This window comes from Trachurus trachurus, assembly GCF_905171665.1.
Source record: "Trachurus trachurus genome assembly, chromosome: 16".
In the NCBI taxonomy this organism is placed as follows: domain Eukaryota; kingdom Metazoa; phylum Chordata; class Actinopteri; order Carangiformes; family Carangidae; genus Trachurus; species Trachurus trachurus.
In genome coordinates, this window is record NC_139902.1 from 7,864,164 (window position 1) to 7,876,490 (window position 12,327).

At 42.2% G+C, this 12,327-nt stretch overlaps 1 protein-coding gene across 1 annotated transcript; it reads right to left on the reverse strand.

Annotated features, from left to right (window-relative positions):
- Positions 1–7,680: 7,680 nt before the first annotated feature.
- On the reverse strand, positions 7,681–10,914 carry LOC310999199 (NACHT, LRR and PYD domains-containing protein 1 homolog; the record flags this gene model as incomplete). The annotated part of the gene is made up of 8 exons (XM_083989523.1): positions 7,681–7,704; positions 7,884–7,913; positions 8,477–8,605; positions 8,744–8,991; positions 9,086–9,300; positions 9,559–9,632; positions 10,317–10,345; positions 10,806–10,914. The coding sequence occupies 8 exons, from the start codon at positions 10,912–10,914 to the stop codon at positions 7,681–7,683; spliced, it is 858 nt and encodes a 285-aa protein (XP_083845649.1).
- Between the last annotated feature and the right edge of the window lie 1,413 nt (positions 10,915–12,327).

Below are 12,327 nucleotides of genomic sequence, written 5' to 3' on the forward strand. Positions count from 1 at the left end.
GCTAACGCTCAAATCAAAACATATCGGCGTCAAAACGTAGTTGCCGGTCGCGGCGATTACGGCGAAGACGGCTGCTTTTTCCTTCTTTTTTTTCAGTCGGGTTTAAAGTTATCGTTAATTAAAAGCCTAGTCTGTGCTTCCACGTCGGGTCCGGTGTTCAACACCCGCAGGTCGGACCGGGTTTTAATTTTCAGGTCCGTTTATAACTGTAGCAGGCAAAAATAAATAAATAAAAATAACTGTATTAGGCAGCAAAGACCGAGCAGCTCCTGGATGAGGAGCGTGGCTCTGACTTGGCTCCTGATCAGTGGAAAAGCAAAGTGGTTCTTTGGAGGCACCAGAGTTGAACCAGTTAAGCACCGAACTAGCACCAGCACCGAACCAGCACTGGAACCAGTTTGGTGGAAAAGAGGTATGAGGAGCAGAGACAGATGTGGCCGCACTCAGAGGCTTTTTCTGTAAATTCTGTAAGTCTCTCTGATATTTTAAGCACATGATATGAGAGATAACAAGTTTGTCTTACAAATTCTGAAAAAATTATGTGTGTAGAGTGTAAATTGTGGCCGGGCCGAGTGTGGAAAGAGAAAAAATCTGGAGTTTTTCTGGCATCTCTCCCACTCTAACCGATGATGTCACGCGCTCTGACACGAACATTCCGTGCAATACACAACCATTATAATCTCATAATTTCTCCAAAAATGATCATGGTCATTGATCAGGGATTGATCAAAAACTATATGACCTATCAAAACGTGGAGTAATACGACAATACACAAGACTTGTGTCTACTGTTTAAAGTTTAAATGGAGTCTCTAGGTGAAAGTATGCCTGAGCAGTAGACGTTTGTTAAACTCCAATGATTGGTATTTTTCGCTCTTTTTTTTTCGCCCGTCCCATTGACTTCAATGCAAAATTTTGCGCAAAATTCGTAAACTGTTGAGAAAAGTAATAGCACACCGATCCCGATCAAGACGCACGTTTTGATATATAATGTGGCCTGCAGCGAATCGAAAATAGTCCGGAAGAGGACGAAGAATAATAAGGTAGAAAAAATCCACACAATAACAGTAGTGCCCGGGCTTTGCACTGGTCCCTGCAGCTATTTCATAGCTGTTGGGACCAGTGCCCGGTGCGATTGCCCGTGGCCCTAATTACAGCTGAACAGCTCTCCCAAGATGCATAATAACTGGTATGTGAGACCCAATATAACCATAAGCTAAGACATAAATAAGTTTGCATCATTATTTTTCCAGCATCCCATTAAAATGAAAGCTGTGTTGTATCAGGTCAAACCGATGTAACATTACTCACTTTCTGGATCAGTTCAGGCAGGCATTCATCCACTGAGAAGAACAGACAATGTAACTCATGAGTGAATAATGTCTGACCAAAAAATATAATCTCTGTTCAGACTTATAAAACAACCATAAACCCACACATGAAACACAAATAAATCTCTAACCTGTCATTTATATGGTGGATAAAATACGACCCAGATCACCTTTCTAGTGGCTCAAGAGTCTTTTCCTAAGTTACATAACATCCCTATTCCCTAGTCAATCCTAAATATCAGTATCAGTTGTAATGAACCAGATCAAATTCAGCTCCTGGCTGCTGGTGTCATTTTCCCTCAGCATTGTACATACAAGTAAGTGAGTGTGAAAAATATTTGAGCAAACCAGTGAAAGTGTCTCTAGCTGCCACTGACCATGGCTTTAATGTATTAAAAGGACACATGATGCTGACTGTAGGTTATGTTGGCTGTGAAATTATTATTTTTGCAGTGTACCTACCTTGTTGTGCAGCTATAACACATGACATGATAATTGCGTGATAAATGCTTTGTTCTATTAATAGACTCCATAATGAAAACAGAACTACTGCAGATGACTTCAAGAATACTACAGCAAGTAGCAGCCCTCGTTCAACTCTGAAATGTGTGACTAAACAAAAGACATGGACACTCAATAGTCCCAGTGATGTCTGATATCCTCTTAGGCTGCAACCAGAGACATCACCCAACATGACAGACATTACAAGTGAATTTCTTCTACCTAAAAAAAACCCCACAGCATTCCTCTAAATACTCATTAGGTTTTTCTTACCTTTTAAATTACCAGAGCTCTGATAGTCATCTGAAACAGAGTGTAGAACAAAACACATTATGGATAGTTATGGATATACTGTAACATTGTATATATCTTTCTTAAATAATTTGCAACTGTAAGGATGTCTTTTTATTTTCACCTTTCTTTTTTACTTCTGCTGCTGTAACAAGTATATTTCCCTTAAGTGGGATCAATAAAAGTCTGAGAAAATAATAATTAGTTAAAACTTTAAAAGACCTGTTTGGTTTATTTCTTTGTGAAAAAGACCTCATGAGTCAAACAGAAGAGAGGACACCATGTGGGACAAGGCCAGTGAGTGAGGGCCGCAGGATCCACGGTCACAACTGGACAGGACAGAGAAACTAGCTGCATCTTTCCCTGAGGGCTACGGGGGCAGATTAATGAACGTGCTGTTGCCTGCAGTAAAGTCTCACTGACTGAACTTCTGAGGGCAGCCACTGAAAATGAACCCATCTTTGCTTAACACATGGTAAAGGTATCAATATTCAAATTCAAATTTCAGGTGAAAAGAAGCTAATTTATCATTCTCAATGTCCAATCATGAAGGAAATAAGACATTAGTAAGATTTTGTTGAAGACATTTACTGAGTGAACCTCATACCTGAGCATCCACCTTCTGCCACTGCATCTCTACCAGCTGCTCCAGGTGAGGGTCCTGCAGCTGGAACAAATTGATGGAAAGTGTTAAATAGTGGCTTGTTCTCTGGTGTTTATACAAACTGCTGTTCTACCAAACACACAACAAGAACTTCAATTTATTTCATTATCTTGGGAGAATATAGGAGGTTAGTAAATGTATTCTTTGTCATGGTTTGTCCTTTGCAGATTTATTTTGAAGTTCAGTGTCCTGTTTTCCTGTGGTCTCCTCCTGTGATTACATAATTGATTCCCCCACCTGTGCCTTTTTTCTATCCTACAATTGTCTGTTTAGACTGCAACCAGAGACATCATATATCTTCTCCTGTGGGGTCGGGGTCACCCAGATTTGATCATAACCTTCGTGTTGGATTACGCCCTCTGTCAGAAGACGGCCCAAGATTGGTGCTATGTTGTTCACTCTTTGGATCAGCTCACACTGGTGTTCATCCACAAAGTGCTTCCCTAACTTGTTAAAGGAATAGTTCACCAAAAAATGAAATTCAGTCATTAGTGACTCAACCTCATGCTGATGAATACTCCAGAGTAGTTTTTTATTCCTCAAAGTGCATCTGGAGATCTGGGAGGCCGGTTCGTAGTCCGAAGAAAACTTGACATGAGAAAAATAGGGCCCGACACAAAGACGTCCATAAAACTACACAAGAACCATTTTATATTCCTCCATGCTCCTCGTCCACTGCAATCCAAGTGTCCTGAAGGGATCTAGTCCAGAGTTTACTCGAAACAACACCATTTAGGACATTTTTACAGCCTAAACAGTCCTGTATTGAATTTGCCTGGTGCGCGCTCCTGCGTTCAGGCAATGCACGCGGACGTGACCGGACATGCCTAAATGACATCATTTCGGGTAAACTCTGGACTATATCCCTACAGGACACTTGGATTGCTGTGTGCAAGCGGTGTGGAGGAATATTTCAAGGTTTTTGTGTAGTTTTATGGACCTGTTTGTGTTGGGCACGATGCACGCATGCATCGCGTGACCATGAGAGCGCGCCCAAGGCAAATTCAATACAGGACTGTTAAGGCTGTAAAAATGTCCTAAATGACGTGGACGTTTTTGTGTCTGGCCCTATTTTTCTCATACAAAGTTTTCTTCGGACCGGCCTCCCGGGTCTCCAAATGCACTTTGAGGAATAAAAAACTACTCTGGAGTATTCATTGGCATGATTTTTTGGTGAACTATTCCTTTAAAGGGCCCATATTATGCAAAATCCACTTTCTACAGGTTTTGTAGTGGTCCTATGTGTTCCCGTGGCCTTTCTATGACGCGGGCGCATGACGTCTGTCTGACTACCCATTTCTCCGACCATACATTTCTTTATTTTTGCGTCCATTAGTCCGACCTCCCACTTCTCCGACTTAAGTGGCCCTAACCCTTAACCTTACCCTAAACCTAACCTTAACACTGTAGAATAGGATGTCGGAGAAATGAGCCGTCGGACTTTTGGGCAGTCGGACTGACGTATGCTCCCCCTATGACGCCTGGAGGTGGAAAAAGTCTGTTCACTCCCTTAAATGATTTCTACACTTTTTTGAGATATTGGGCTCTACTTTGGTAGACTGGTGCAGGTGCAGCGGATAAGGCCTGCGCTCCGCGTTCGCTTCGCCAACGGGGAGTGGCCAGGAGCAGTTTGCAATTTTCCTTCGAAACGCAGCGGGGCGCATCCCGCCTACTTCCCTCCCACCGGCGCAAATGGCATAGAGGGAGGAGAGAAGGCGTGGAGTGGGTTTGACACAGCCGAGTCAGATCTTCACCAATCAAATGAGCTCCTCTCCTCGCCTTTAACGTTTGATTTCACCGTGGAAGAGAAGATTTGAATCAGCACATACAGATTACAGCATACACATTCAGCACATCTATATCGATTGTCCCGTCACACTGATGACAGATCAAAGGGCTGCACAGATGAAAGATGAGGATGGATTACTGCTGTGTTGACACTACACGATTATCTGCTATATTTCTGTATTTACTTATTGATTTATTGAGCCGCATCGTCACGCGACCATAACAAATAAAACACACACACACCCCTTTTCCATTAATAAAGACACTCATATTTAGTAACCTATATTTAAACACGTGTGCACAGATCACAACATAAAGGGCGCTGTCGCGGACGGCTGCCAGCTAGATCGCTCCACTCTGTCCTTTAATTATCCTGTCTATATCGTATGTATCAGTTTGGAAGTGTACTTAATTTGTATCGGAAGATATAGGCTACATGTACGATGTGGTCTCGCACGGTTTTTGCTGTTTTCCTGGCGCTCTGAGTACTTTTATCGTGTTGGATCCCGGCGGCCATGGCGGAACGGGGCCATGTCTCTATTGTCTACACTCGGGACCAGCTGATGGAGTTCCGATGCAGTGAAGTTACCACCAAAACTAAGGAGCTGGTGGTGGATTTTAGGAGGGGCAGGACCAGTCCCATCCCAGTCATCATCAACGGGGTGGAAGTCGACATTGTGGACAGTTATAAATATCTGGGCGTCCACATCGACAACAAACTGGACTGGTCCAAGAATACAGACACTGTTCACAAAAAGGGCCAGAGCCGACTTTATTTTCTTAGGAGGCTCAGGTCATTTAACGTCTGCAGCACTATGCTGCAGATGTTCTACAACTCAGTGGTTGCAAGTGTCTTTTTTTATGCTGTGGTTTGCTTGGGAAGCAGGTTGAAGGCAGCCGATGTCAACAGGCTCAACAAGCTCATCAGGAAAGCTGGTTCTGTCCTGGGAGTAGAGCTGGAGTCTGTGGTGGAGGTGGCTGAGCGGAGGATGCTGACGAAGCTGTTAAACATCATGGACAACACCTCTCACCCTCTGCATGCCACACTGGCATCCTGCCAGAGCTCCTTCAGCCAGAGACTGCGACCACCCAAGTGCACTACAGAACGCCACAGGAGGTCTTTCCTCCCTGTGGCAATCAGATTGTACAATTCCTCACCCTTTGCTGGGAGAGGAACATAGAACATAAAACATACACAATAACATATCTAATTATTAGATTGTGTTTTCCGGACTTTGTACTACAGCACTTTTTAAATTAATGTTGCACTGTATTTAACTTTTAACTTATATCTAGGTTGCTTCTTTGTTGTGTATATTGTCTAGACATTGCAGGATATATTTTGTCATATATTTTCCTCCTTGTATCCTATTTATTTTCTATTTTCTCTGGAGCGGCCTGGCAGAATAATTTCCTTCGGGATGAATAAAGTTTTATCTAATCTAATCTAATCTAATCTAAACAAACAGCTGTGCGTGAAGGAGGCATCACGGAGCGTCTCTCTTTTTCTTTTTTCTTTAGAATTTACCTGAGAGGGGAGATGTGAATATCTGCTCACTATGGTGCCGAGGCTGATTGTGGTTTGCTGTGAGAGATGATAGTTTATTTGTTTTCAGTTTTATTTGTTATGGTCGTGTGACGATGCGGCGCTGGCCCCTAATAAATCAATAAGTAAATAAATAAATAAATAGCTGATCATCTGCAACGGCACAGTGTGTAGTGTCAACACCTGCTCTTGGGACATCCATGGCTGCTTTTTTGTCCCATGCAGTCCCTCCCTGGTTTCATCTGTGTTAATTCAGTCAGGCTGAGTTTCCATTACGCAAGCCTTTGATCTGCCATCAGTGTGACGGGACAATCTATATAGATATAGGTGTATGTGCTGATTCAGATACAATAAATAGGGGTTATTGTGATGATGATTATTATTATTATTATTATTATTATTATTAATTGCATTTAAATGTGCCTGGAACTGTGGAAATCTGCCTGTGAGGTCTTGGTGACGTGGGCGCACTGCGCGCTGGGCAGTCAAAATACCAGTCTGCTGGCTGCGCTTCGCCTTGCAATGAGATTAGACCAGGTTGGAGCTGGCGAGCTTTCAGCGCACTCTCCGCGCGGTCTATCTGCAACAAATTGTCACTGCGCCACGGCGAATCTGTCGACACCTCCCCCTGCTGCGCGACCACTCCCATCTCAGCGCACAGCAGTCTACCAATTTACCGAATCCGCTGCGCACCTTGTTGCACTGGAGGAAAATGCCACTGCGCCAGCTGTGCCAGGGCTCGCCTCGCTGCGCCCGCATGAGTTGCGCCAGCAAAATAGGGCCCCGTGTCTCCGAACGGGCGAATTGGAAGTGCTGGCAGACTTGACGTCAGGATGCGCTGAACTCAGGTGACTCCACCTCCCGGTACGTCCTTACACTCCCCCTGGGCCAGTCTGGAAAAACCTGAGCTCCGCCCGGTGAGGCATTTCCGTAACACCGACAGTCGCGACCCCGACCACCCCCCCCCATGACACACAGAACTTTGTGATGGCTGTAGGAGTCCATGTATCTCCTTCTGCCACAGTAAAAAAGGGACGTTTACATTTTTTCAGACAAGATAAGAGTCTCAGAAACTTTTTTTTTTTTTTTTCGGAAATCAATGCCGGACCCCTGTCCCAATGTCAACATTAGCACATGTACCTGTAGTGAAAACCACACCCTCTCCCGTGACAGGTGTGGAGTGGACGTGGTTTACACATCTTATTTGCATTTCAAGGTGCAGACACAGAAATGGCTCATTCTCAGGAGAGCTCTGGAGAGACACTTTTAGATTGCTGAGATGTAGAGCTGCAGATTGATTTGGGGACAATACACTACGAATACAATATGGTAGGACCACTTAGAACCATGTGAAATGGTTGAAAAACAGCATAATATGGGACCTTTAAGGTCCATGTTTATAGAGGGGGTTAACTGAGGTTAAAGTGAATACAGTGAGAAGAAACAAACAAAATGTTTTGTCAGTGTTTGAGTTGGACCTCTGAACTTTCAACATTTTATTGGTAATCTCAAATTACAAAATGTACATTTTATTGGCATTTATTAATGAACACAGGACGTTATTCTTTTGTCTGGAAGTAAATCTATAGGAACAAAAGGCTGTTACAAATTAGATATTCCTTTGGAATCCATAGTTACGCCTCCTTTCATAATTTGCCTTGACAATGTGCAGATTTTGGAATTGCAAATACGAACTGAACAATGTGAGCAAGAGAAATCAAAGTGCAATTCCTCTCAGTGTGAATCATCTGACATCTCTTACCTTGTGTATGGCCAGGGCTTTGGTATTCATCTGACAAAAAGAAGAGCAGAGGTAAAAACATCAATATGTAGCTGATGTTACTGGTGACATCTGCTTTACTCAGGATCCATCTTTAACACAACAAATGTGATACATCATAAAATTGACCTTTTCGAATGACACAGGTCCACAGAGGCTGACGTTCTCCCCTGCGTTTGAGATAGAGCTTGAAGTTTCCACTTGGATTTTCACTGAACAATTCAAAGAAATTTGGGTCCAATGTTCCAGATTCGAGCTCTAAGGTCTATGAAAGAAATTAAAGAAAGTGGGGGAGGGTAAGAGTTTTGATGACAGCCACTTGGCATTTCATCAGTCCTGCAATGTTCAGTCTGTTAATCCTGTTGAGCTGAGGCAGGGTTCACCCTGGACAGGCTGCTAGTCAGACACAGGGTCGTGGCTCACATGAGCCCTTCTCAAAGTAGATTCTATACTGCTTCATAGTGGCCTTAGACTTGTCAAATTATTAATAAGGTAGAACATTTATGTGCTCAGTTAAATTCATCCCACAGTATCACAGTTCATCGCACATTATTGTTAAACAGATCAAACCGTACCTCAGGTGTAATTTCTGCACCGACCAAATTTGTTTCCAGGATGAAACAGTCACGCACTTTCAGAGATTTCTCTGGATGTGGTTTTCGGATTATTTTGTATCCTTCTCTCCTGTTCTTTTCGTCCATTTCCTGAAAAAGAAAAGACAGAAAATACTTTAAACAACTTCTAGTATCCAACAGTGTCACTGTTGTGTATTTATCAAATTTTTTCTGGTGCATTTTATATGTTATGATAAGTGGTACTGAGACAGTAAGACATGAAATAACCTGCTGCAGACCAGGATCACGAGGGATCAGATAAACATGGAGCGTGAGGAAAGCTGTGGTGGTCTGATAAATCAACACTTTTGTTTTTATTTTCCAAAGGCCGAACTTCACCAGGACGGTTCTTAGAGAGAAAACTGGTTCAGCCAACTTGACATGGGACGGTGTGACCTCAGATACTTTTTCCACAACATCTCCACACTCATCTATGTGCAGGACTGCAAAGTTGTCTTTTACTGTTGGGTCGTCATCTGCACAAAACACAAGCACACACAGTGAGGAGGAACCAACTGCAGCAGAGTTGTTGTTCTCTTGTGCAGTGAGAGATGTACAAAGTCCACTGACCTATGCAGATCCAGTGTGGCAGGTAGACTTCATCCAACCTCCCAGCATTGACTGTGATGTTCATCAGAGGTCCTGCAGCCATGTACTGTCTGCTCTCCATCCTCTCCATGTGGTCCTCCCAAGAGTTAAACTGGTACTGGAGGCTGACCTTCTCCTTACAGACCCAGCGTAAAGCAGAGACACTGCACTCAAAGCGTCCTGCCTCAGACTGTAGACTAAATCAGACCAAACAGGTCAGTTTGTGTTTGTGCATCAAACTCTATATTAGAAACACAGTGAGAACAATCTGCCTGGACTTTATTCAGAGTCAGGTGTAACATCATCAGTTTACTTGTCATGTTGATTTGCTAGAAGCAGTAACAGCACAGAGAGAGATTCTAGTTTTCCTCCTGTGAAAACATCCCATGAACCAAGCTGAACGTCTTCCTACTGCTCCAGTTGCTGAGCTGCAGTTTTCAACTTGTTGTTTTTACCTGTAAGTTGAAGCCTCATCTGCTTCTGTACTGTTCACCTCAGGTTCAACTTTAGTCCAGTCGCTGGATTCCTGCTGCAGAGGACAGAAAAGTCAGCTGTCGTCTAAATGAGCACATTAATGAATAAATGAATGGATGAATGATTGAATCAATGAATTAATGAATAAAAGAAAGAAATTACTGTTGTGCTTCCACAGCCCTCAACCTCCAAGCTCCTTGAATCTCCTTGTTAAATCACAACAACATTTGAAATGATCAGATGATACATAAAATAATTTGGGTCAGAGTTTAGTTTTCTTCTCACAGATTTTACCTGTGGATCCTGAGCTGGTCTCTGGCAGCATCAGCACCAGATCACTCCTGTTCATTTTCTTTAAAATCTCCCTGGTCACCTCCACAGACCGTTCAATGCACGTCTGCAGCATCAGCTCCACTACATCAACTCTTTGTGCCGACGTCATTGGGTTTTTGGGTTTTATTAGAAGATCAATTGTTGCTTCACTCTGCTGCAGGACCGACTTGAATTCTCTGAACTCTTGATAATTTAAATCTTCTAACGTTGCCAGAAGTTTCTCCTTCACTGATGTCATGTTTACATCCTGCTGGATTCAAAGTCATCAGGAGACATTTATGAATCTCATTCAGTGAATATATATATTATATGTATTAGTTATTTATAGCAGCCATGATGAGGATGAGTTTCACCCTGTAACTGTTCAGTTAAAGCTGTGTTGTGAGTCTCATGTGACTTTACTCACTTTCTGGAGCGGTGAAGTCAGATGTTTTTCTGAAACATAACATTCAGGATTAATCATCAAAGCAAATAAACATTTTCTCTGTTGTGAATAATGAAATTATAAAAGGACTTCGACACTACATCATTAACTCATTAACGCCCATGAAGTCTGAAGGATTAGAAACAAAACATGGTGTGTGAGAGAGGAGCTGATACAAGTCTATGGTAATATAATAATGTGGCATCAGATCCATATATTTATATTTTGCTCCACTCAGTTGCCTCTTTGAAGAAAATAAAAACAAAGAAAATAAAATTTATCAAAACCCAACTCATCATGAGAATCTAAGAGTGAAAAGGGTTCAGTCTCTTTGATTAGGTTTTAACTGAAACACATTCACATTTTATTAAAATGATGTACCCCTAATACTAGTCCAAGTTGAAATTGAAACAGTTATTAACTAAACGTATTCATCGTTGGAGTGTGATTTGATTTTAATGTCTGTCTTACCTTCAGGTCCTGAGCTGGCCTCTGACAGCCTCTGAACCAGATCAGTCCTGTTTATCTCCATGAAAACCTCCTTGGTCGCCTCCACAGACTGTTGGCCGTAGGTCTCCATTATCACATCCACTACATCTGCCCTGTTGCCTCTGCTGCTCAACATCCATGAGCTGACTGAAGTTCCCAATGGGGAGGGAATCCACTGCAGGACTTCCTTGAATCTCTGAAGCTCGAAGATAAATAAAAGATTGCGCACCAGTTGAGCTCCAGCCTATTCCTTTTGAAGCCAAAGGACCGTAACAAATTCTGTTGCACCAAAATTCAAAAGCAGTATCTGATTTTCGTTAGTTAATTTTTTTTTTTTTTTTTTTTTAATTTACTATTACTTTTGTCAGTTTCAAGTTATTTCAGTGACAATTGTGGGTTTGTCTAGATGATAGTTCAACATTTTGGCAAAATTGGCCCATTGCCATAATCGCTATAGAGGAAGCAGGAAGCAGGAAGTAGGCCTAAGGTCACCATGGGACCATATCATTTCTTCTCTGGTTTCTGGGGGGTGGAACTGGAAACATAGCCAACTCTGAATTGCCTCCTTTAGAAACAGTGATGTGTTTTCAAGTATGATATCTATTTGACCCATATGACTACACTGAGTTTGTAAAAAAGGAAAAACCTATTTTTCAACAGAGGATGATTTCTTTCCAGTAGCCTCACAGAAAACCAATCTTTCTTAACATACAATTTTTTAACAAAAAAGACCTGACATAGAGCTTCCAAATTTAATAATTTTAGCCCACCCTTTACATAGTTACACTTCTTTTTTTCTGGTTTATTAGTGGACTGATATATATAGTGAGGATGACCCTGAGGCTGCACTTAGTTTATTTATGTCCAGATAGACTGTAGATACACTGTAGACAACGCTCCTTTAAAAAAGTTTACAGTCAAGCTAAAAGAGCCCCCCTTGGCTTAGTTTAGTTTTTAGTTTAATAAGTTTATTTGTATCAGGGACAATGTACAAAATAACATTAATCTCGAGATGAGACGAGATGCCTTGTACCGGATTTAGCTTACTAGCTGCTTGATAACACTTCAGTGAGAGAGACGCTGCTAAAAAGGTTGCCCTAAGATCTGGATTAATTAAAGATAGACGCAAGTAAGCTATTGCTCTTTGCGTAATCAAGTCACAAAATTAAAGCGGAAGTAAGTGATATATTTGTGTTAATATAAGTCTTAAATAGTTATATCTTCCGACAGCAATCACTTACATAGAGTGTTTGGACCGAAACACGGGTCTGTCAGTCACTCTGCTCTGCTCTGAACCGAGGAGAAAACTTTTCTGGTATCCTACAATTTTTATCCAATGAGGAGAGAGAACGGCATGCAGGGCTGTGTGTACAGCCAAGGGATGCGCGTGAATGTGGTGACGTAGGGACGAGGACTGTTATGGTGCGTTCAAGGCAACTTGTAACTCGTGTTTTTCCGACCCGTGAAGTCGTACCAGTTCGATCCGGTACGAGTTCACGGGTCG